General features: G+C 40.4%; 1 protein-coding gene across 39 annotated transcripts in view; it reads right to left on the bottom strand.

Annotated features, from left to right (window-relative positions):
- The window catches only part of trdn (triadin), a 270827-nt gene that overhangs the window by 160255 nt on the left and 83413 nt on the right, over positions 1-27159 (bottom strand). For 38 of the 39 annotated variants that reach the window (XM_055635706.1, XM_055635681.1, XM_055635691.1 and 35 more), the window contains 3 exons: positions 21106-21174; positions 18460-18771; positions 16298-16357 (listed from right to left, as the gene is read on the bottom strand). In XM_055635706.1, coding sequence (XP_055491681.1) covers positions 16298-16357; positions 18460-18771; positions 21106-21174 — 441 coding nt within the window. The remainder of the gene's footprint in view (positions 1-16297; positions 16358-18459; positions 18772-21105; positions 21175-27159) is intronic. The other variant, XM_055635709.1, reaches the window with a different exon arrangement.

The raw sequence follows: 27159 nt of genomic DNA, 5'->3' as shown, positions 1-27159 counted from the left end.
ATATTTTAATTTATGTAATTAATTTATAGCTGTGCCATTGCACTAGGTGGACAACGGGCCAGCAATACCCAAGGCTATAGCAAACCTGTTCAAGCAACAGCAGTGAGTAAGTAAGATACCACATGAAATATCATAAGAAATACAAAACGTGGTGTTCGGACACACCCAATATTATTCTGAACTCAGAATAATTTCAATTAGTTTAGTTTAGAGATACAGCACGGAAACATGCCCTTCGACCCACCAAATCCTCACAAACCAGCAACCCCCACACATTAACATTATCCTATACACCCTAGGGAAAATTTACATTTATACCAAGCCAATTAACCTACAAACCTGAATGTCTTTGGAGTGTGGGAGGAAACTGAAGATCTCGGAGCAAACACATGCGGCCAAGAGGAGAATGTACAGAGAGCACCCATAGTCAGGATCGAATCCTGGTCTCTGGCGCTGCATATGCTGTATTGCTACTCCACATTGCCGCTCTGTTAAATGATAGCCACTAGTTGGATAAAATAATAATCCAGCTATTATTCTATTTTGTTTTGCTCATGTCAGTCCAAACAATTGTACACGATAAATATCTTCTGTTTGTTTTAAATTCTGTAGCATACAAACAGAAACTGAAGAATCCGTGTAAAATACAAAAATGGTATCCAGCTCAAAGGCAAGTGATATATGTAGCTATCAGATTAGGTAGGGTTCTTATTTAATGTTAAGGGGCAGTTTTCCATACAAACAAGATAATTTAAGGAATATAATCCCTCAATCAGCTGATCACATGTTGTTAAGCATTTTGTTTCCTCATAAGAACATGGGAATGCCTTCAAGCATTAGATCTCAACCATCTAAACAAGACACTGGTTGTTCTAGGCCAGGCTGAAAAGGGCAGTGAAGTAAGATATCAAAAGCATGGCAAGTTGACTCGTAAGGCAAGCTGACTGAAAGATTGGACTCTTGATCAGTTTTGTATGTCATCCTCTATTTGTTTCTTAAAACTGTCCCTTAATGGTAAATGAGAAAGCCCTACATAATATGTTTTATGTGATATTATAGCAAAAATCTGGGAACTATAGAAAAAGTTTATGATCAATACAGATGTCTCCAGAGCAGCTGGGCAGGTATAAAAAATATTTTTTAAACAAAGTAATGGCATGTCAGAAGATAGACACAAAATGCTGGAGTAACTCACTGGGATAGGCAGCATCTCTGGAGAGAAGGAATGGGTAACGTTTCAGGTCGAGACCCTTCTACAGACCTGAATCATCACCCATTCCTTCTCTCTAGAGATGCTGCCTGTCCCGCTGAGTTACTCCAGCATTTTTATGTCTATCTTTGATTAAAACGAGCATCTGCAATTCTTCAAGTTCAAGTTTATTGTCATGTGTCCCTGACAGGACAATGAAATTCTTGCTTTGCTTCAGCACACAGAATATAATGGGCATTGACTACAAAGCACATGAATAAATAAACTGATAAAGTGCAAATAACAAATAATGGCTTATTAATGTTCAGAGTTTAGGCCGAGCCAGGTTTAATAGCCTGATGGCTGTGGGGAAGTAGCTATTCCTGAACCTGGTCGTTGCAGTCTTCAGGCTCCTGCACCTTCTACCTGAAGGTAGCAGGGAGATGAGTGTGTGGCCAGGATGGTGTGGGTCTTTGATGATACTGCTAGCCTTTTTGAGGCAGCGACTTCGATAAATCCCCTCGATGGAAGGAAGGTCAGAGCCGATGGGCAGTGTTTACTACTTTTTGTAGTCTCTTCCTCTCCTGGGTGCTCAAGTTGCCGAAACAAGCCACGATGCAACCGGTCAGCATGCTCTCTACTGTGCACCTGTAGAAGTTAGAGAGAGTCCTCCTTGACAAACCGACTCTCCATAATCTTCTCAGGAAGTAGAGGCGCTGATGAGCTTTCTTGATAATTGCATCAGTGTTCTCGAACCAGAAAAGATCTTCAGAGATGTGCACGCCCAGGAATTTGAAGCTCTTGACCCTTTCAACCATTGATCCGTTGATATAAATGGGACTGTGGGTCCCCATCCTACTCCTTCCAAAGTCCACAATCAGTTCCTTGGTTTTGCTGGTGTTGAGGGCCAGGTTATTGTGCTGGCACCATAAGGACAGTTGCTCAATCTCTCTTCTATACTCGGACTCATCCCCATCAGTGATACATCCCACAACAGCGGTATCATCAGCGAACTTGATGATGGAATTCGCACTATGACCGGCTACGCAGTCATGAGTATAGAGTGAGTACAGCAGGGGGCTGAGCAGGGGGGAATTCTTTCCTACACATAATGGAATGTCAGCCTTTATCCCAAGAATGCTTGGATATAAATGGGAAAATCTGTGTTATAACTGGCCAGTTATAACTGCTGCATTCAGTCTGGGCATCATCCTTCAAGAAGGTTATTGAAATAGAATGAAAACACATTCACCAGAATGGTACCAGGACTGAAAAGAATCAGGACTGTCCACCAGATAGCTCTGGTTCCAATAATAGACTCAAATCCACATGGTGGACAATTGAACCAGAGACGTTGTAAACTTCTCCTCGACAGAAAATAAACCTAAAGTTAATGTAAATAAATATCAATAGCAGCATTCCTATAAACTCCTAACAGCCCTTTTGGGAAACTTACACATTTCATGTTCCTATATATGACACCAGATCTTCTATTGGGTAGGAGAAGAAATTCTAATGCCATCACGGCGGGTTTAAAGTGTTCAGAGACGGCTTAACTTGAATGGTAGAATAAGATCAAGTGGCTGAATCATCTATTGTTGTTTCTGTGATCCTTCCTTTAAGCCAGAAGGCTTTATGGGCTTACAAGATATATAATGGTAAGTTCTTCAACAACTGCCTATGTGAATGCTCATGCATCAAAGTTTGTTTTGAAGTCTGTAAGTTATGTCACAGAACCCACAAATAAAGCACCTATGCTTCAGTCTGAATTCAATTGCTCTTCAACAATGAATACTGAAGTGAAGTTCACAGCTTCTCATCAACAACAGTCGGTCTTCCCAGAACATCGTGTACAGCTGAAAATTGCATTACATTTGGCCTTGGGGGGGTGGCTCATTTTAATGTCCTGTTGCCAGCTAACACCTTCCTAGTTTATCTGGCGAGGCACAGCTCACTGCCAATTGAAAGAATTACTCCCCTGCTGCAGTGGCGAGGTGTGGAAATTAATCCACAGGTTTTACGTCTCCTAATTAAATTATTGAGACATCCAGACAAATTTGTGAGCACCAGGAATTAGTAAGTTAACCTATGATGAGTGGTTGTTGGCCTGTACTCGCTGGAGTTTAGAAGAATGAGGGGGGACCTCATTGAAACATACAGATTACTGAAAAGTTTGGATAGAGGGATGTAGAGAGGATGTTTCCACTAGTGGGGGAGTCTAGGACTAGAGGTCAGAGCCTCAGAATTAAAGGACGTACTTTTAGGAAGATGAGGAGAAATTTCTTTAGTCAGAGGGTGGTGAATCAGTGTAATTCTTTGCCACAGAAGGCTGTGGAGGCCAAGTCAGAGGATATTTTTAAGGCTAGATGGATAGATTCTTGATTAGTACAGGTGTCAGAGGTTATGGGGAGAAGGAAGGAGAATGAGGTTGGGAGGGAGAGATAGATCAGCCATGATTGAATGGTGGAGTAGACTTGATGGGCCAAATGGCCTAATTCTACTCCTTTCACTTATGACCTTATGATCAGTAGGAGACAAGTGGGTTTGTTTGGCCAGAACAGTGGAACTCACTAGCACATACCATTGCTACTTTACTTATGTATATTAAACGAAAAATAAAATAGATAACTAAGAATGTGATACTATGTACATATGTGTAAGAATTACCTATGAAAATATGAATAAAGCCTGCCAATGCACCACTGTTATGACTGATAGGAAATGTGCTATTTTCAATAAATTGATATTACTGTAATTTCAGGAAAGAATTAGAAGCAGCAGGTGCAGGAAATACTCAGAATGACAGGCAGCATCTGTGAAGAAAGAAATGGAGCTACGAGCACAGATCAAATATCTTTAAAAGAGAAGGGTCAGAGAACAAAGGGAGTGTTGTGTCTTCCAACTACATTCTCTGGTGAAAGAAAAAGAGAGCTAAACCATCAGGAAATATAGAAACAAGGAATTGCACGTGCTGGTTTACAAAAAAAGTGCTGGAGTAATTCAGGTCAGGCAGCATCCCTAGAGAGCATGGATAGGTGATGTTTCGGGTCCCAATCCAAAAAGTTTCCTATGCATGTCCTCCAGAGATGATGCCTGTCCCGCTGGTGCTGGAATACTTCAGCGGGACAGGCAGCATCTCTGGAGAACATGAATAGGTGACGTTTTGTGTCGGGATGCCTGACCTGCTGAATTACTCCAGCACTTTTATTTGTTAACCAGCATCTGTAATTCCTTGTTTCTATATCTCCTGGTGGACAGGTTGTGGGAGTGGGCAGATGCATGGCAGATGAAGTTTAATGCGGATAAATGTGAGGTTATCCACTTTGGTAGCAAAAACAGGAAGGCAGATTACTATCTAAATGGCGTCAAGTTGGGAAAAGGGGAAGTACAACGGCATCTGGGGGTCATTGTACATCAGTCTATGAAAGTAAGCATGCAGGTACAGCAGGCAGTGAAGAAAGCGAATGGCATGTTGGCCTTCATAACAAGAGGAATCAAATATAGGAGCAAAGAGATCCTTCTGTAGTTGTTCAGAGCCCTAGTGAGACCACACCTTGAGTATTGTGTGCAGTTTTGGTCCCCTTAATTTGAGGAAGGACATTCTTGCTATTGAGGGAGTGCAGCGTAGGTTTAACCATATAACCATATAACCATATAACAATTACAGCACGGAAACAGGCCATCTCGACCCTTCTAGTCCGTGCTGAACACGTATTCTCCCCTAGTCCCATAACCCTCCATACCTTTCCTGTCCATATAACTATCCAATTTATTTTTAAATGATAAAAACGAACCTGCCTCCACCACCTTCCCTGGAAGCTCATTCCACACAGCCACCACTCTGAGTATACAAGGTTAATTCCCGGGATGGCGGGAATGTCATATGCTGAGAGAAGGGAGCAGTTGGGCTTGTGCACTCTAGAGTTTAGAAGGATGAAAGGATATCTCTTTGAAACATATAAGATTGTTAAGGGCTTGGACACGCTAGAGGCAGGAAACATGTTCCCGATGTTGGGGGAGTCCAGAACCAGGGGCGACAGTTTAAGAATAAGGAGTAAGCCATTTAGAACGGAGACAAGGAAACACTTTTTCTCACAGAGAGTGGTGAGTCTGTGGAATTCTCTGCCTCAGAGGGTGGTGGAGGCAGGTTCTCTGGATGCTTTCAAGAGAGAGCTAGATAGGGCTCTTAAAAATAGCGGTCAGGGGATATGTGGCGAAGGCAGGAACGGGGTACTGATTGGGGATGATCAGTCATGATCACATTGAAAGGCGGTGCTGGCTCGAAGGGCCAAATGGCCTACTCCTGCACCCATTGTCTATTGTCTATTATCAGCCGTGAGTAAAATGTCTCAGAAAACCTTTTCCACAAGACGGGGCTGAGAATTATGAAAGTAATAAGGTGGCCAAAACAGAGACATGAAATGGCCCTGGTCAATAGAATTTGTAAACATATTAGAAGCAAGGAGGTAGCTTGGGAAAGAGTAGGTCCCCTCAGGATGGAAATCTTTGTATGGAACAAGAGGATATGTCGGTTGTCCTGAATGAAGACTCTGCCAGGGAAGGATGTAGATTTAGTGGAGGTGTACGTTGGCAGTCTGGAACATGGGTGTATCAGGAAAGAAGTGTTAGAAGTACCGGCTCACGTTAAGGAGGATAGATTCTCAGGGCTTGATGAAATTTATCCCAAGACGTTATGAGAAGCAAAAGAGGAGATAGGTAAGCCTCTGATGCAGATTTTTGGTTAATCTTTAGTCATTGGTGACATACTGGAAGATTAGAGTGTGGCTCATGTTATACCCATGTTTAATAAGAGTGGTAGAATTAAGCCAGGAAACTACAGATCAGTGAGCCTTACGTCAGGAGGAGAGAAAATATTGGGAAAAATAATCTTCGGGATTAATTTATCATCACTTGGTAAAGCAGGGATTGATTGGCAGGGGGTTGGTAGTCAGCATGTTTCTGTTCATGAAATATCCTGCCTTATGAATCTAATTGTGCTTTTTGAGGAGATTAGTGAATAAATTGATGCAGGCAAGGTTGTAAACATGATACACAGTCACTTTAGCAAGGCTGTTTACAAGATCTTGCATGCTCCGGTAAGTTAGGGTGGAAGAAATCCAAGATGTTCCAGTAAACTGGATCCAAAACTGGCTAGGTGATAGGAAGCAAAGAGTGATGGCAGAAGGTTGTTTAAGTCTGTAACAAAGTACGAATATTGTTTGTCATCTATATGAATGACTTGAATGAAAATGTTTGTGGTCTGAGAGGTAGGTTTGAGAGGTAGGTTTGAGAGGTAGGTTTGCTGATAACATGGAGACTGATATAGTTGTAGATATCATGGATAGTTGCCTTGGGATACAGTGCAACATAGATCAGCTGGAAAGTTTGCAACGTGGTGGTAGATGGAATTTAATGCAGGCAAGTGTGAGCAAATGCATTTCGGTCATCTAATGCTGGCTGGGCAAATACACTGAATAACAAGAAACATAGAAGAGTTCATATACAGAAGAACCTTGGGGCGCTAGTTCATAGCTCTTTGAAAATGGCAACACAGGTGAAAAGGATAGTGAAGACCTCGTTTAGGGGGAGTTTGGAGAAAAGACAGGGGAGAGCCATTGGGGAAAGGAGGTATCACGAGGGAGGGGGGCAGGAGCCAGCGATGGGGAACAGAGGGGAAGGGGCTGGAGCAGCGGGGCGTTGTGATGGCGGTGTGTTTGGGACTCACAGTGGGCGCTGAACGCTCTCATCTGCCGGGATCAGATTCTCCGTTTTCTGTTTGGTGACATCTCCCGTCCCGCTGCGCCGGGCCGCTCCCAGTCCCTCCGAAAATTGTATCTGGTTGGAGACCTCTGCCGGCCACCCATAGCGTCCCTCAGTTCCAGTAAAGACGCGATGGCGTAGGAAGGGGCGGACCATCCCGCGGAGTGACAGGAGAAGAGACCGATCCACGTGGCACTGACTGGCAGGAGAAGAGATCCATCTGCGCACGTGCATTTTTTAAGATTTTTAAACCTCGCTAACTTTTACAATATTCCACCGATCAGAATAAAACGTGCACTCGCAGCATGGGAGAACAATGGTTGAGCTGCCGAAAAATCATAGCGCTATTGTGTACCGTTTTTGGGTAAATAGGAAAACCAAGAGCACAAGACCATAGTGTTAGTTATGTACTGGACTAAGTGGGACCTGTTGGGCCCTGTCATGTGGGAGGCCTGGTCCCCAAACACAACCCGTTCCTCCAACGCAATATTCCACCACTCACCCATAGTCCCCAACTACGCAGACGCGGCTCATTTCCCCTCATCCCCAGCACTCTCTCCCACCCTATCTCTACTTTCCCCTCTCCTCCTCCCCTCCCCCAATCCCTCCCTCACCTCTCCCTCCCTCTCGTTTCCCCTATGCTCAGTCACTTCCCTCCATCCATAAATCCTCTCTCCTCCCTACACCCATCCTATCCCTCTATTCCCCACTCCTCACCTTCCCCTATTCCCCCATTATCCCTCCTCACCTCCCCACTGTCCTCCTCTCCCTCTATTCCCCACTACCCCCTCTCCCTCCTCACCTGCTTCCTCTTATTTCCCCTCTCCTCCTACCCTCCCCCAATCCTTCCCGCACCTCTTCTTTCCCCTATCCTCAGCCACTCCCTCCCTCCCTCCATAACTCCTCTCCACTACTGAAGCCCCTCCTCTCCCTCTATCCCCCCTCCTCCCCCATGCTCCCTCCTCACCTCACCCACTTTCCCCTCCCTCTCCCTCCCTACCCTTCCTCTCCCTCAATCCCCCCAGTTTCCCTCCTGACATCCCCCACTTTGCGCCCTCTACCTCCCTACCCCCTCCTCTCCCTCAATTCCCCCAGTCTCCCTACTCGCCTCCTCATGATCTTGAGGTTGCTGCTCCCCTGACCAGAGGTTGCTTTGACCGGAAGTTGCCTTGACCAGAGGCCACGCTGACCAGAGGCCACGCTGACCGGAGGCCGCACCAACCGGAAGCCACGCCGGGCAACGCCAGGCAGAGGTGGGCTCTGCTGGTGACTAACAGCGGACATGGCCAATTAGTGCAGCGATTGTACAAATGTAAAAACAACGCACACCGGAAGATAACAAGATGAGAGTTTTAGTTATGTATATAGATAAATGATGAAGGTCATAAAGAGGACAGATAATCACAATCCTAAAAGTAGGTTGTACAGATTTAAAAACACAAGGGTAAATATTTAAAGGAGCTATGAGGGGCAAGTCTTTCCACACAGAGGTTTGTTGATATATGACAGAGGAAGTAATAAAAGCAGTTACAATCACAGAATTTTAAAAGCATTTGGACAGGTACTTGTATATCAACAAAATAAAGGGATGTGAGCCAAATGGAGAAAAGTGGAATTAATGTAAATTGGTATCTCGACCTGCATGGACCGGTCGGGCCAATGGGCCTGTTTCTGTGTTGTAGATCCTTTGAATCTAAAAGGTTCAAAGATATTTTATTGTCACTATACCAATGAAACTCAATTTACCATACAGTCGTACTAGAAAAAAGGAACAAGACACACAACTACATAAAGTTAACATAAAGGATTTGAGCATAGGAGCAGGGAGGTTCTACTGCAGTTGTACAGGGTCTTGGTGAGACCACACCTGGAGTATTGCGTACAGTTTTGGTCTCCTAATCTGGGGAAAGACATTCTTGCCATAGAGGGAGTACAGAGAAGGTTCATCAGACTGATTCCTGGGATGTCAGGATTTTCATATGAAGAAAGACTGGATAGACTCGGTTTGTACTCGCTAGAATTTAGAAGATTGAGGGGGGATCTTATAGAAATTTACAAAATTCTTAAGGGGTTGGACAGGCTGGATGCAGGAAGATTGTTTCCGATGTTGTGGAAGTCCAGAACAAGGGGTCACAGTTTAAGGATAAGGGGGAAATCTTTTAGGACCGAGATGAGGAAAACATTTTTCACACAGAGAGTGGTGAATCTCTGGAATTCTCTGCTGCAGTTGAGGCCAGTTCATTGGCTATATTTAAGAGGGAGTTAGATGTGGCTCTTGTGGCTAAAGGGATCAGGGGGTATGAAGAGAAGGCAGGTACAGGATACAGGATACCGAGTTGGATGATCAGCCATGATTATATTGAATGGTGGTGCAGGCTCGAAGGGCCGAATGGCCAACTCCTGCACCTATTTTCTATGTTTCTATGTTTCTAAACATCCACCACAGCGGATTCGACATTCCTCACTGTGATGGAAGGCAATAAATTCTATAACTATCTAATAACTTTGTTATGGTCACATCACACCACAAACATTCCATTGTTTGCTCCAATCCTCCCACCATATAGCAAATTAAAGCATGATTTCTACCTTCTAGTTCTGATGGAACGTAATTAACAAGAAATGTTGATTGTGTTTCTCCGACCACACATGCTGCCTGATCAATACTTCTAGCATTTTCAATTTTTAGGTCAGATTTACCAGCTGTAATTTTTTTTTTGTTGTAGGACCGACTTTGTGTCTTAGTAACTGCTTCACCAGGATTATTCAGTTTATGCCATGAACATGCATCATTACACAAGGAATTATTTAGTGTTTAAATGATCCACATGGTGAAACAGAAGCACACACACTTGGAAGATTTAACTGAGAAGGACAATTCACCAGTTCTCAATTATTTTTGTGCATGTTTTATGTGTACATTTCACAGGGACTGTCATTAACAATTCAATCATTTTGCCCACCATCTATGGCTCTTTAAATTGCCCCAATAAAGACAGACATACTTTTATCTGCGTAGCCAAGAGCTCTGAAGTACCAAACCTAAACCTCCATGCCTCTCTAATCCCTTAACATTCTCCTTGAAGCCAACCCCTCATCTGTTCTAAATCCTCCTTATGTGGCTAGAGTAAAATCTTATTTGTCAATGCTTTAGAGAAACATTTAGTTTTCCTTCATTAAGGACCCAAAGTAACAACAAAATAGCCATGCTGTTTAGTTGTGCTCATGGGGCCCCATGCTTGCCTTTAGTTTCTAATCCTTAAGCACGTTGATTCTAGGAACATTGGAGCAGGTTTACTTCCAGGGAATTCATTCTATGAACAACTAGCTACAATATAGTCTGATTTCTGTTGTCTTTATTTGACTTAATTTTGCTCTTCCAGGACTGGAAGCAAATGTAAACACACTCATTAGCAGGGATTACCATGCATCATCACAGAAAAAGTATCTCCTTCAGATGGCAGGCTAAAGGGGCTGTCCCACTTGGGCGACCTAATTGGTGAGTTTAAAAGAGTTTGAAAAAAATGACATGTTGAAGACCTCCTTCGACTATGTGGAAGACCTCCCTCGACCTCCTTCGACTCTGTTGAAGACCAGCTTCGACTAGCTATGACTACCTTCGATTACCCTTGATTACCTACGACTAACATGCCGACCTACTACGACCTACTACGTCTAAACCTACGAGTAAAAAAAGTATCGATTTTTTCCATGGCGACCTTTTTTTACTCGCGGGCATTTTTTAACATATTAAAAAAAACGCTGCAACCTAGTTGAGGCCTTAAGTACGCGGGGACCACTTTCAAGAATGAAGGAGAGTTACGAAGACCTCCTACGACCTTGTGTCGACCATGCTGCGAGTACGAGTCGAGGTCAAACTCGCCATAACTTGCGGATTTGGTCGCCCAAGTGGGACAGGCCCTTAAAATAATATTTAAGTCGGCATGTCATTTTACTGCCTGTGTTAAGTTAAAATGTTGTCCCTCGGGTGGTTACATCAAGGTTTTACTGCAGTATAATTATCTGTATCATATTGAACCACCCAGGCTAGAATAAAACATTGTGATGAGAGCAAAAAATAAAATGGTCAATTATAAACCCTGACGATGCTTTGCTTTCATCTATCTTGTCTCAGGTACTTTGCAATCACCAGGAACTATGTTCCTAAGATTGCTTGCCAGGCCAATTACTTTCAGAAATCATGCCATCATATAGCAAGAGAAGTGGATTCTATAAAGCTAAGTCACAGTGGATGCTGAAACGCACATTCAAACTGACCTGATCATTTTTCAAAAGTAGTTGTAAGTTTTTAAATAAAATATTAAAGGAATCAATGATAAAGTTGTATAGCATGGAAATAGGCTCTTCAGCCCGACTCGTCATGTTAACCAAGATGCCCAATCTAAACTAGTCCTATTTGCCTGTGTTTGGTGTTTCCTATCCATTTATCAATGTCTAAACCTTTCCTGGTTATTTATCTGTCCAATTGTCTTTTAAATGTTTTTATTATGCCTGTCTCAACTATTTCCTCTGGCTTGTTCCTTATACCCAGCACCCTCTGTAAAATTGTTCTTCTCACTTTAAACCTACAGTATGCTCTATTGTTTGTGATACCCCTACCAAGGAGAAATGACATTGTGCATTCACCCTATCTATGGCCCTTATGATTTCATACACTTCTATAAGACCACCCCTCGGCCTGCTGCTCTCCAAGGAATATAGTCCTAGCCTGCCCAACCTCCCTACTGTTCAGACCCTCCAGTTCTGGTAATGCTTATCAGCATTACTGCACATTATTTTTTAATAATACTGTTGTGATGAGAATAAATTCTACATATATTTTTGAAACCATTTCAAAATAACATTTAAAAAATACCTTCACTATGGATGACGTAAACTGATGTAACCTCAAATTCCAATTTTATGTTCTGAAAATGTATTTATAACTTGTTATGTATTGTACTTTTTAGTCAACTGTGTTACACATCTGTGCATGTCTTTAGACAAGGATAAATACAAGGTCTTTATTGTGAGAGTAATTAATTGCCTTGGCCTAGATTCCAAGCATTAGCTGCAAATTTAGTCAGTAGCATTCTCATTCATGGTGGGCACAAACACTTTGATGCTGATCTGATGCAGTAATGTGGAACTGTTCAATATCATAGATGCATTATCCAGAGATTCCGCCCATCAGACCAAAGAGCTTCCTATACATTGAAGGAAAGCAGAGAAGCAGGAGACTAGGTGTAAACCCCGGTGTACTGGCCAATACTAATTCCTCAATCCATACCATCTATATTGAACAGATTATCTGTTCAACATCACATTCCTCTTCATGAGAATGCCTACACTTCATTTGCAGTAAGGTACTTCAGAATGAGAATATTTTAGGTGAAACATTAGTACCAAATAGTCTTTCTATTAAAATAAAATCATTTTTATGGCCTGAGAATATTTTAAAGAAAATGTTTGTACCAGTTAGTCTTTCTATTAAAGAAAAGAATGTGTTCCAATGAGGAAAAGTGTGCTTTCTTTGACCTGAGATCCATTTTTTTTTTCAGTTGATGGAAGTTTTATTGAAATGGACAAAAGGTTCAATGCACCTCTTCTGCTGCAACCTTTCTCCCCAGCTGCACAACTTCCCTTTATAATCTCCACACCTGCTCTTCCTTGATGTAATTAAAATCTGCTTTGGTAGTTCCCCAGAGGTCTCTCATAATGTGCATAAAGGTTAGCAATTAGTTTGCATCAGGTATACCTGCAAGGGGCAAAGAATGCTCCTACACTTTTTTGGCATTAAGTCTAAGATAGTTGTTATTGAGCCATTTAGTGTTAGAGTTATTTTGAATTTTTTGTTCATAACATCTGTTAATAACATTCTATATCATTCAGATATTGTTAGTCAATATTATCCATTATCAAATATTGTTAGGCAATTCTTATTATTTGTTTACTTCTGAGTTTCATCAAATTATGGCTTGAAGTATTATTATACTGCATAATGTAATCCGGGTCAAAGAGTGAGTGTGGAAGCTCATTCAGCTCACTTTTATATGATTAGTTGCTCCAAATTATTTGTGAACATTCAAGGCAACATACAGGTTAATGGAGACATGCAGCAGACCACACCATCATGAACTGTATGAACATGATTTGAACAATGCAGATGCAGTAGTTACACAAGTTAATATATTTTGTATCCAGATTGTTGCATGACAACCAGAACGTTTGGAGAGAGTGACTATTTTGGTGATTTAAGTAAAGAAATCAAACAAACATCAAATCATGTTCATATTCAAACTTTATTGGTAGCTGAAGCTAATTACAAAACTTTTAATTATTAGAAAGAGACTCCAATGGTTTACAAAAGACTAAATAATTAATATCAGTAGCAATACCATTGTAATTATTAACATAACTAATTACTGGTGCTTAGAAACTATTGGAAGTAGTAAAACATTTACCTATAAAAGCACACTGGAGGTAAAGAGAAATACGTAGGTATGAAACAAAGTCTTTTAATCCAAAACTGGTGATGAATTAAAACTCATCTGCTCAGAACGAGCTTTAAACCACCCCTCATTATCAAATCCAATTGCAACTCAATTATCAGCAAAGGGCACAGTGGCACAGGGCAGTCATCATCTTCTCATATTCCCCAGCTTCATTTTCACGTTGCTCTGGTTATAAAGTATTCCCACATGTGGCTGCTCAGAATGCTCTTCTGTCCATTTTTAAGGAATATATATATTTTAATATATGCAGATTGAACACAGACAACAGGTAGGCACATGCCATCAGGTTTCCAGATCCAGTGTGTACCTAAGCCCATTACAAACCCGATTACCGTCTATCCAAGTACAAGACCATTACTTATGCCGTAACATTATCAAACATTGCAGATGAACTAAAATCCATAGCAACACCGACCACATATGCATATGCAATCATGTCCAATAGGCAATTACAACTGTCAACAATATAGATGCAAAGATCTAGATGACAATGCTACAGTCTAGATTATACCCTATATTTACATGCAATCATAAATAAATACAACAGAGCTGAAATTATTGATCACCTTTTGAAAATAATAAATCTTACTGCCAGCATGTTTTACTGATGATTAAAAGCAACAATTACCATAACTAATTTTGATGCCCTAAGTCCTTAAGGCAAAATCAAAATTTAAAGCAATACAGCAAAAGGCATCAAACTTGATGTTCACAGCATTAATAAAATATGCTGTTGTAATTGCAGATTTATTGCTCAGGATAGATTTTTTAACAGTAATCCTATTATTATTTAATTTATCAGAAACTGGGGATAGCTCAGAATAGAAATTCTGGTGCATCAAAATAAGTGCATTTGGATTGCTGTACTGGTGCATGCTTGCCAGGGATTGTTAGCCATGGGAAATATTTCGGGATTTATGGGATGAGGGTAGTAGCCAGTTAATACAATCTTGGACAAGGATAGCGTATGAATACCCAGCATTGTCTGCAGAGACAGCCACCTCTCAATGCAGTGGGAGAACAACCCTATCTGGGGTTTCTGAATTCCCACTAAAGCTGTTCGTATATGTGATAGTACGGTGGTAATAGCAAGAAAGATGGAGACACAAAGAACTGTGGATCTTGCATGAAACACAATGTGCTGGAGTAACTCAGCATGCCATGCAGCATTTGTGGAGAAATGGATTGGGTCAGGACCCTGCTTCTAACTGATTGTAGTAGAGAGAAGCAAGCTTGAAGTGGGGGGTGGGGGGGGGTGGGACAGGTTAGCGGTAGAACTGTGTGTGCAGTGAGTAATAATGGGCCAGGTAAAGGAGGGAACTGAGCGAGTGATTTAAAAAAAATCAGGATGTTCACCAAAGGCCTCAGAAGCAAGATTGAGAGTGTCATGGGGTGGAGTCAATGTGGTGTGGGATGTCTAAAGTGCCAAGGGCAAACATGGGATTTACATGGCTATGAAGAATATTTGTCCTTGGAACCCCAATAATAGTAACACTTAACCCAATTTTCCCTGCAATTACCAAACTGTGAGTTGAATAGTAAATTACGTAATCCCCTGTGTGATTAGCTTGTAAACAGCATCAGGCCCAAACAGACAAATTACTTTGGGATATGCCTGATCAAATTTCTGGAATGTCACAAATTGACTATGGAAAATAGCAAATATCATGTTTCACTCTGAGTAAAGATAATTTTCAATTAATTAAAGCTGAAAAGAGCGCAGCATTAAATGATTGAATTTCAAGATCTGCATGTCCAGATTTTTAAAATCATTATAATTTTGATCATAATATGAAGCAATATATCATCTTACAACTCACTAATTAGGCAAACTGTATTTACTCAGCCAAATGCCTTAGTAATGTGGAGCTAATTTCAGCATCACACATTTCTCTGCTCAGTGACAGTTTTAATAAGTACAAATGACAATGCAGGACAGAACAACCTTCTCTTTGCATCTATTTCGAGGTGTGATAACAGTTGGATTATGGACAAACAGTGGATGCCAAGTTATATTTCAATTTTTTTAGTTTTAGAGATACTGTGCGGAAACAGGCCCTTCGGCCCACCAAGTCCGTGACTGATCTCAGCACACTTAAACACAAGCAGCATCACACACTGCTCAGGACAGTTTTTACACTTGTACCAAGTATACAAACCCAAGTCAATTAACCTACAAGCCTGCACGTCTTTAGAGTATGTGAGGAAACCGAAGATTTCGGAGAAAACCCACACAGATCACGGGGAGAACATATAAACTCTGTACAGACAGCATCCATAGTCTGGATCGAACCCGGGTCTCTGGCGCTGCAAGTGCTGTGAGGCAGCAACTCTACCACTGTGCCACCGTGCCACAGAGTTACTTTATGCTTGAATTCGTTAGAATAAAGCAACCAAATTTAAAAACTGTTCAAGTTCCTGCTGTGCAACATCTACCATTCTGTTAGCATAAAACCTAAAAGTTTACGTTCATTATTTAACAACTTTGTTTATAAGCAGCATGATTTTTTACAATCCGTGTGTCAATCCATTTTGATTCCACTAGTATCTAGAGAAAATGTGTGACCAAACACTCCTGCAAAACTGATATTCCAACTTAATTCCTTTTATACTGCGAAATGAAATTCTTTTAGTGAAAAACGAAATCTAATGAAGGGAAATTGACATGTGGATCTTGCTTTCAGCTGGATCCTTTGGACAATTTCAAATTTAAATATTCTCATTGCTGATCAACATTTGGATATTAGAATTTTACAAGTTAAACAATGACAACAAATGATACAAGGAAGAATAGTCAGATTTGGTTAGAAAGGTTATAAGGATGTAAATGTACCTGGATAAATATTCCCAAGAGTGTACATGTCAATCACATAACGACAGAACTGATATTGATCTGTCAGGGCAGAAGGAAAAGAACAGCAATGAAGACAACACACAATAAACACAAAGAAACCAAAAGGGAGGGTTGATTGGTTTCCATCAGCCTCGGCTATAAAGGGGCAGTGGAACAAGCTGTTCCAAGCAAAATCAGTATGGCCGAGTAAACAAAACACTTACACTTCCATTAACTTAGCATCAAAGGTTTCATTTTCTCCGACTCATTTTTTTAATCCATTCCTTTGGAAGTGAAAGTTTTGCAGAGTTTTTCATTTCATATATAAAAAAGGAAATATGTGAAACCAAAAGAAAAATAACCTTTCATTCCAGCTGTGCTTGGATCAATAAAGAAATAAATATATCAATGTGATCTCAGTTTTACAGGTTTAGTTATTGACATTTGTGTGCTGACTCGGAAATACATATTAGTTCACCTGAAAGCTGAAAAGAGATCTTTATAAATGTTGTTGAGACTGAAGATAATTCCAACTACAGATCATATGTGGTAGTTACATGAAATCAATCTATTGAGAAATAAAAGGACACAAAGTGCTGAAGTAACTCAGCAGGTAAGGCAGCATCCCTTGAAGAACATGGATAAGTGACATTTGGGGTTGAATTAACCCGAAACGTTACTATTCATACTTTCCGGAGATGCTGCCCAACCTGCTGAGTTACTCCAGCACATTGTGTATCTTTTTATATTAACCAGCATCTGCAGTTCTTTAATTCGTCATTCTATTGAGACATTGGGTTTCACAATGCATGACAATGCATCACAGAAAAATAAACCATAAAGTGGATCCAGAAATGCATTCTTAGTGGCATAGGAGTTTCACTTTATGATTTCTGTATTGTCAGAATGTTGACTGCCATTTTCAATCATAGTTAACACTTTTTTTAAAGGAATATATTGTTCTCGATGGATTCATTTCACATTGTCCTCGGCTACAGCCAAAGAATCTCTACTTATAATTCATATCGAGAGCCAATTCCTGATTTGCATGCCCAACTTTGCACCCAAAACATTTGTTAACCATTGCAAAAATGGCAGAATTGTGGCACATTATTGCAGAATTTTCATTCTAGCGAGCCTCTTCAAATGTTTCATAAATCAGAATAAAAGTAGGCATTACAACAAGTATGTGTAGGAAAGAATTGCTTGGGTAGCTTACACCGCAGCTTACATCCCAGCAGTATGAACATTGACTTATCTAACTTCAAGTAGCCCTTGCTTTCCCTCTCTCTCCATCCCCTCCCCCTTCCCAGTTCTCCTAACCTGGTCATACTGCCTCCGAATAATTTTATCTCTCTACCACCCACTCAGTCTGAAGAAGGGTCTCAACCCGAAATGTCATCTATTCCTTCTCTCCAGAGATGCTGCCTGTCCCGCTGAGTTACTCCAGTATTTTGTCTGTATCTATCATTATAACAAGTATAAACTATTATCCCGACTTAAACAATCCAGGAGATGTCTTGCATTTGATGAGATCAATAACAAGATGTACAAGAAAATTAGAAAGATGTTTTGGTGACTAGCAAGTTTTGATTGCAACGTCATATTTTCAAGATGATCCTTTATAATTTGTATATAAGACCACTGCAAAATATTGAGAAAGTAATTATCAGTTTCACGTTGGATCCCATGGTACTTGAAGAAACATGCTAGTTGGAATTAAGAGGCTAAGAACCATGTCATACTAAAGGTTTCTGATGAGTTATACCCCAACATCTTTTTCGTAACTCACAGTGAAAGGACAAATTGACCCTATCACAAGTTGTTAATTCATTCTGCTCTCCGGGAATCTGTGTGAATAGGTGAATGTTAAATGAAATTTGATATATGGTGCAAAGAACCAAATGGTAAGAAAGCACTATTCCCACACAGTCAGATTAATCATTACAATTTTGGATTATATATTGTGAAATATAATTGATTTTATCTTCATATCATAAAATCAAAGTAAAGCAAACAGAAACATCAAACGTTTTTGTTTTGGACAGTTGTCATTTATACAAACTGTTTTTATGCTCCATATTTTTTCTTTTGATGTCTCTCTGATGCCTTACTTTGGTTTTTATCACGTACATTCTTTTTGCGAATATTTGTCTTTTCACCTTTATCCTTTGATTTTTGCGTCACATCTTTGATAACTTTCACTTTGACTTCTTTCTTGCTTGCCTTCTCAGACTTCCGGACACTGGGCTCCTGTTCTTTCTTTTTACCTCTCTGTTCTTTCTCGATCTTGGGTTTCACATGCTCTTTCTTTACTTCGATTTTTGGCCTCACTTTGATCTCATCTTTAGTTTTCTTTTCAGGTTTCTTAACTTTCTCCTCCCTTTTCTTCACCTTTATGCCTTTGAGTGGTTTCTTCACTTTTTCTTCAACTTTAGATACTTTAACTTTTGATACTTTAACTTTTTTATCCACTGGAGAAACAAAATATTTTTGAGTAACCTTTCTCATTCAGCTTCAAAATCAATGATTTACAGAGATAAAGTTTCCTGAAATATTTTTAACAAAAATATGGCATTGCTCAGATTTCAACGTTTAGGACATTATTTTTGAAAATATTTAATGTTCTGCATTTGCCTGAAGAATCAGTTGATAGTGACTCACTTAATTGCTGAACTGATAAAATGTTGGAAAACACACAATTCATAATGCTCACTTGGTACTTTCAAATGTCTCATTTTAATCACCAGAAGGGCAGCAACCACTCATATTAAGCACTCTGAAAATTGCTTCTTATTATTCCGTCAGCATACTTGCTCAGCAATGTTCCAAAGCAAATTCTAAAGCTATTCATTGGATTGCGTCCAGTTCCATCATTATCTTACAATCTTAACCACATTCCCTCTGCATTCCTTCTTAAAAGGAATAATCCTAATTCAAATTCATTCTTATCAGCACCAGTCGAGGAAAATTTAGTCCCCCGAGCCTGTCCTGCCACTCTATTATATTTTGGCTGAATTACATTTGTCTGTTTTTGTTTCAAATCCCTTAGTAGTCTTCACCTAAAACAAATCTATCAATCACAGTCATGAACATTTTAATCATCTTCATTCACAAGCTATTTAGGGCAAGAGTTCAATAAGAAGTGCTTCCTACTTTCACTCCAAAAATAGCCAAGCTCTAATTTTACAAGTGTACCACTTTGATCTGGATTAATTTTTGGCAATGGCCAAACAGGAAAGTTTTAAAAGGCATTAATCCTCAAAAGACTTTATCTACGTTATTACTAACATGAAGTGATGTTGAATCACTTCATTACATCAAGTACATTGAATCATCTGATGTCAATGAGAGACTAGTCAACAACTTAGAACCAGGCTCATAGGTTTGTCCTTTAAATCTGACTGATTGTATGGTTACCCCTTCCCAGATGCACGTTTCCTATGTTTGGTGAGCAGAATTTTTCAAAAACAGTTTAATCTATGGGTAAAACTGTGATTTTTCTGTAAATATGTGCTATTTTTAATGTTAATTACATGATAGAATGTAAGATTATATATGTATTTATGTATTTATGTATGTACTTAATCTATGAACCACTGTTGTATAATGTTAGTACCTCCACCAATGTAAAGCACTTTGGTCAACGTGAGTTGTTTTCTAAATGTGCTATAGAAATAAAAGTGACTTGACTTGACTAAAGTTAAACATTTTCTAAATGGAGAGAGAATCCAGAAATCAGAGGTGCAAAGGGACTTGTTATGTTGCAAGTCGAATAGGCAGTCGAATCTAGCCTTTATATCAAGAGGACTGGAATACAAAAACAGAGATGTAATGCTGTGGATCTATAAGGCGCTAATCAGACAGCATTTGGAGAACTGTGTGCAAATTTGGGCCCCATATCTGAGGAAGGATGTGCTGGCTCTGGAGAGGGTCCAGAGGAAGTTTACAAGACTGATTCCAGGAATGAGTGGCTTAGCATATGATGAGCGTTTGACAGCACTGGGCCTGTACTGGTTGGAGTTTAGAAGGTTGAGGGGATACCTCATTGAAACTTACAGAATAATGAAGGGCATAGATAGAGTGGATGTGGAAAGGATGTTTCCACAGGTGAGAGAATCTAGGACTAGAGGTCATAGCCTCAGAATTAGTGCTCTTTTAGAAAGGAGGTGAGGATGAACTTCTTGAGTCAGGGGGTAGTTAATCTGTGGAACTCATTGCCACAGAGGGCTGTGGAGGCCAAGTGAGTGGATATTTTAAAAGCAGAGATAGACAAATTCTTGATTGGAATGGGTGTCAAGGGTTAAGGGGAGAAGGCAGGAAAATGGGATTAGGAGGCAGAGATCAGCCATGATTGAATGGCGGAGTAGACCGAATGGGCCGAATGGCCTAATTCTACTCCTATGACGTGATCTTATGAACATGTATTGGAGATTAATCAGGAATAGCGACTAATGTCATACCACAGACTTTGGTTGATAGAGTGCAACAGAATATTTTTGTGGCTGAACTATTGAGAAAATGATCATCCGATTCAAATTCACAATTGAGCAGAGCAATTAGCTGCAATAAGGATATTGGATATACCATAAAATAATTGTTACTTCATAAAGTATTGGAATCCCATGGTCTACTATCACGGGATGTGTACAAAGCTGTATGTTGGAAGAAAATTAATCATATTTAAACTAGTTATATTCTTAGAATGTGAACAAAACAATTTGATCAAAAATATGAATAGTTACATTTTTTCTACACAAGTATTACAAACTTTTATTTACCTTTAAAACATTGTGGCTGGTATTTACCTTTCAATGGAGCTTTTTGTCTCACTTCTTTTATTTTAATCTTCTTTTCAAGTTTCAGTCTTTTAGTCTCTGTGAGGGAAAGGGCAAACTATGTTATATATATATAATCTGTGCATAATCTTAATCAGTAAGAATTTCATTGTTCCGTGTATGATAATCAAACACGCTTGATTCTTTTTCTCTTGAGATTTAGAAAACAAAGTAAAAACAACTAAAGCAGTATGGTCCAAGGATATTGTTAAGCAAGATCCTTTCTCAAGGAAAGCCAAGTCTGTTTATAATGGCACCCCAGCTATCTTTGCACTGTTTCACTGAACCCTTGTGCTCAGTCCACCAGGGCCTACTGGATCTCCCGGTTGCTAAACATTTTATCTCTTCTTCCCATTCCATTACTGTCTTTACTGTCCTGGGCCTCCCCCATTGCTAGAGTGAGGCTGCATGCAAACTGGAGCAACAGCACCTCATATTCCATGTGGGTAGTTTGCAATTCAATGGTATGAACATTGACATTTCCAGTTTTGTTACTACAAACCTTAACATCATTACCCCCACCAACCCCATCCTTTTCCCCCTCTCTTTACTGTACCCTGCCTGGATGTGCATCTATTTCTCTGATACCTCTCCCCTTCCACCTACGTTCCTTCCTCTTGCTTTAACATTCACTACACCACAATCCTTTAATCCCACACCTTCTGCCTTTTTATTTCTGGCTTTTATCCAACCAGCTCCCTGTTGAACCCCTCCTCACCTGTATCCACCAACTTCTTGCCAGGCCTGGTCCTGTTCCCCATTTCTTCCAGCTTTCTTACCCCCCCCCCCCCCCCCAAACCCCCCACCCCATCATAATCATTCGGAAAAAAGGGTCCCCACCCGAAACATCACTTATCCATGTTCTCCAGAGATGTTGTTCTCCACATAGGTTGTCTGACCCTATTACTTACTCCAGCACTTTGTGTTTTCTTTTACGTGCAGAGCACAATTATTTTGCTCAACTGCCTGTATTATAATGTGTTCTTATCTACCAATGCTGTCAGATTTGCTTAAAAATGAAGGAAGTGAAATATATTATAGTTTTCTCCTTACCTGGTGGTGGAGCTGAGAAAAAAACAAAACAAGAGAATAATATGATTATTTTACTTGGAAACATCTGCCACTGATGTCATCCATTATTAACACACAATATAAATAGCAATTTCACAAAGCTGGTTTCCACATAACCCTTTTTTCTAATTGGTGCATGGCATGGATAAGAATGATAGCTATCAAACAACACATAAAATGAAATTTAACATTTAATTTGGCCCTCTGAACTTCTGTTATGAATGAAGGACTGTGCACTATTTTGATTTCAATGGATTTTATTTTGTTTATAAAATGAAATGATATGACTGTTCACCTCCATTGCCAGAATGTTGAGCTGAATTGCAGTAAAGCAGAATACTTGCGCCCAGTGTAAGGTTAGCGAAGCAACCCCTTTCCCTCCATACAACTTGCATCAGCAGTTTCCATGGAGTATCTTATTTGTTAGTGCCCATTTTATTTACCAGCACAACATTTGAAATAATTTTGAGTATGCTATCTACTCCAGAGATGATGCCCGACCCACTAAGTTACTCCAGAACTGTGTTATATTCATAGCTATGGTGAAGGCTGGGGACTTATTCTGTTTGCATGTCCAAGGCCTTGCAGTCATGTGTATATGAAAATATCTGGAAGAAGCAGATATGAATCTCCCGAGTACCATAATTTTGGTGTACGTTTCAACACTTTCAACTCAACACTGACCTATTGATAGCCAAAATATAGAGAATAGGTCAATGCTACTCGGATCTCTGAGCTGCTCTCTACAAAGCGATGTGGGACAATGTCATATAACTGGCCTCAAATTTTAATCTGGTGATATGCAAAGAAAATAAAGTAAACAGATCCATGTTCCAGATGATTATCCAACCTCCAATGATGAAATGCATTCAGGCCTGAATGATAGATGATCAGTGACTGATTGTGACATAAAAAAAAAAGACAATGTTGGAAATAAGACCAGACCATCACACAAACCAACCTCCCTTCCATTGACTCCATTTATACCTCACCCTCACGCTGCCTTGGCCAGGCCAGCAGCATAATCAAGGGTGAGTCGCACCATGGTCACTCCATCTTTCATCAGCCTAAAGGTACAGAAGTGTGAAAACGTACACCTCCATATTCAGAGACAGTTTCTTCCCAGCTGTTATCAGGCATCTGAACCAACCTACCACAACCAGAGAGCAGTCCTGAACTACTATCTACCTCATCGGGGACCCTTCGATCATCTTTGATTGGACTTTTACTGGCTCTATCTTGCACTAAACGTTATTCCTTTATCATGAATTGCTTGATTGTAATCATGTATTGTCTTTCCGCTGTCTAGTTAGCATACAACAAAAGCTTTTCACTGTACCCCAGTACACGTGACAATAAACTAAACTGAATTGAACATTCAGATTGTAAAGCTACATATATGGAAAAGGCCAAAAAACAATGTGCCGGAGGAACTAATCAGACCAGGCAGCATGTGTGGAGGGAAATTGACAGGCGATGTTCCGAGTTGGGACATTCTTCAGGTTGAAATGTCTCGACCCGAAAAGTTGTCTACTACTTGGAAATGGATTTCTAGTACGCATTCCCAAGCTAAGTCCATAAGCAAGTACAAATATAAAAATGATTAATACCATTTGCTTACTCCTGTGTTCCAAATCCTAGCTATTTTAGTTAGTTCATATAATGCTCTTTCTTGGCTGCCTAATTCAAAGGACTTTTCTAACAAATAGCTCAAATAAACATGTCACATTGAATGTCTGCCTTCTGTTCTTTAAATTTATATGATTCTATAGCCTCAGTCATTTTAAAGTTTAATGCCTGGGCAAACTGTGAATGTTCAACAGTTTTCTCAGATTTCCAGCCAATGACCAGAACTCATTCCTCTATTACTCATGTCTTTATTATATGATTTCTTAGCTGCAATTACGGAGGTGGACTTTGACAAATAAATTGTTTCTATACATGAATGTAACTGATTTTTAACAAAGTTATGTTGTTGTTACATGAGAACTCTTGATCTATATCTGGATTTCACAATGGCATTATGGTTCAGTCTTTAGACCCACCACATCAGTTATTGATTTTCTTCTGATAGGTTGGATGCTGATTTCTGTATTACTCATAATAAATACTGTTCGCATGAACATTTATGGCTTGGTATGGTCTGAAAAAAAGGCTTTGAAATGTGCAATGTCAAAATTATGCATGGCAGAAATATCTCATAGAAATTAGGTGCAGGAGTAGGCCATTCGGCCCTTCGAGCCTGCACCGCCATTTAATATGATCATGGCTGATCATCCAACTCAGTATCCCGTACCTGCCTTCTCTCCATACCCTCTGATCCCCTTGGCCACAAGGGCCACATCTAACTCCCTCTTAAATATAGCCAATGAACTGGCCTCAACTACCCTCTGTGGCAGAGAGTTCCAGAGATTCACCACTCTCTGTGTGAAAAAAGTTCTCCTCATCTCGGTTTTAAAGGATTTCCCCCTTATCCTTAAGCTGTGACCCCTTGTCCTGGACTTCTCCAACATCGGGAACAATCTTCCTGCATCTAGCCTGTCCAACCCCTTAAGAATTTTGTAAGTTTCTATAAGAAATCTCGCCACGCTTTACACAAAGTATTTTCTTTTAGAATTACTACAACGTGCAATTATGGCAAGCTTCTTTCACATGGAAATATCCATAAATGCAAAACGATTAAAGTGCCTGTCCCACGAGCATGCGATTCCATGCGGCAAGCGCGACCTAACGTGGTCGCTTGAACCCTACGGCCTCGCGGGGCCGGTCTCACTTCAATCACCAGAGCCGTATGGAGTTGTGCAGAGCTGGTCCCGACATCGCGCGGGGCTCCAAAAAACTGACTGTGTTCAAAAATTCCGCGCGTCAACGGCCTGCCGGCCCGCAGCCGCCTCGACGCCATACGTCACGCGCGAACTTCCCACGGACTTCGCTCGAACTTCATGTCACTCACTCGACCTCAGCGCGGTCAACACTTCTGGTTTGGTCGCGCTTGCCGCATGCAGTCGCATGCTCGTGGGGCAGGCCCTTTAGGTCGCGCTTGACGCATGCAGGCCGCATGCTCGTGGGACAGGCCCTTAACAATTCATCTGCTCAAGAAGGAACTGCAGATGCTGGAAAATGGAAGGTAGACAAAAATGCTGGAGAAACTCAGCAGGTAAAGTAGCACCTATGGAGCGAAGGAAATAAGCGACGTTTCAGGCCAAAACCCTTCTTCAGACGCATTTTGTTCATCTGCATTTTGTTGAAGAAACTGTTGTATATTTAGTTGTATCTGTTCTATAAAATGGGAGTTTTCATAACCACCAGGTTAGGAGGTGGAGTCCACAATTTGACAGCTCCTCCAATTGTGCTGGAAATTGTCTTTAGCCATTTACACTAAATTTGCAACATGGTAGTTGACAGCATACAACGCTGACAGGTAGGTGCCAGCACGTTGACTGGTTAGCATGCAACAAAAAACTTTTCCCTATACCTTGGTACACGTGACAATAAACTAAACCAAACTAAGCACAATGCACTCAGCTTCAGAAATTCTGCAACTACATTTAGCTGCATGGTCCATAGGTCCAGCAGGCCTCACTATGGCACAGGAAGTGCCTACTGCTCTCAGTGTTTATGTTGACAGGGATTCTGCTTTAAAAAGTTTAATCTTTATCTACACTACCAACATGCTCCTGTTAACTCTGACGTGAGTCAGAGCTTTCTATTACAATCAGCTATTCTGAAGACGTGATGATCTATGCCTCTCCTAATTTTGTATACTTCTAAAAGGGTCTCCCTTCAGTTTTTAACACTCCAGAGAAAACAATCCAAGTTTGTCCAATGTCTTCTTGTATCTAATACTCTCTAATGTAAGCAGCATTCTGGTAAACCTCTGCTGCACCCTCTACAATGCCTCCACAGCCTTCCTGTGATTGAGCAGAACTGCAGAACTGCACAAAAAACTCCAAATACAGCCAAACCAAGTCCTATAAAACTACAACATGACGTCCTGGTACCCTGTATAAACTTCCTGATGTATGTGATTTAACATTTCTATCTTTACTCTTCTGTCAGATCATTAAACATCTGACAACGTTCCAAAGGATCCTTTGGTAGCATGAAGATGGTATTGAAATCCATTGAAACCTTCAACTGAAGATAAATGCTGGAGTCTCAGCAGGACAACCAGCATCTCTGCAGAGAAGTAATGGGCGACATTTTAGGGTTAAAACCCTTCTCCAGACTAACACAGTTGCACCCAGCTGTAACACAACTGCACAGTTTCTGCCACACAGTGATAACCCCAGATCAGCCAGATCCTTTCAGCTATTCCAGATGGTTCAACAACTTTTAGGAAATGGATTTGTAAAGCTAGCAATCAGCTGATAATATTAATCCTTGCCTTTGCCCTGTTTACCTGCATTTGATTTAGTCTCGCTTCAAGATTCTTCTCAACTCTTTAACCATTCATTGCATCCTTGCTCTGACCCCTCTTCAATGACATAGGCTTCCATGGCCATCTGGCTCTTCGACGATGCGATATGTGGCCTTAACCTGTTAGATTTCTTCAAATTAACTATCACAGTAATTTTATGATTGAATCCTCCATTTCAAGAGGCATAATTATCTCTGCAAACTTACACTGTTGGAGCAGGGTCCCAGTCTACAATCAATTGATAACATTTGAACATAACACATTCTTTTGTGGATACTTACACTGTCCAATATAGGAAAGAGTGCAGCTGGCATTAAGACAGATAGACTTAATTTGGCAGCAATCTCACTATGACTTATTGCCACCTGCAAAAAGGATAAAACTGCACTGAAGGACAGTTCAAATTCAGAGATTTATCTCAATCTCGCTCCTTTATTCATTATGATAGATTGTTGATGAAGTCTGGGTATAAAAGATGCATGACCAATACATGCACTATACAAGAAACGATGAATATCATTCCATCATTTCAT

This window comes from Leucoraja erinacea, chromosome 5 (assembly GCF_028641065.1).
Source record: "Leucoraja erinacea ecotype New England chromosome 5, Leri_hhj_1, whole genome shotgun sequence".
Taxonomy (NCBI): Eukaryota; Metazoa; Chordata; class Chondrichthyes; order Rajiformes; family Rajidae; genus Leucoraja; species Leucoraja erinaceus.
Note: the sequence above shows the minus strand (reverse complement) of the source record. Positions and strands in the feature narration are given on the sequence as shown.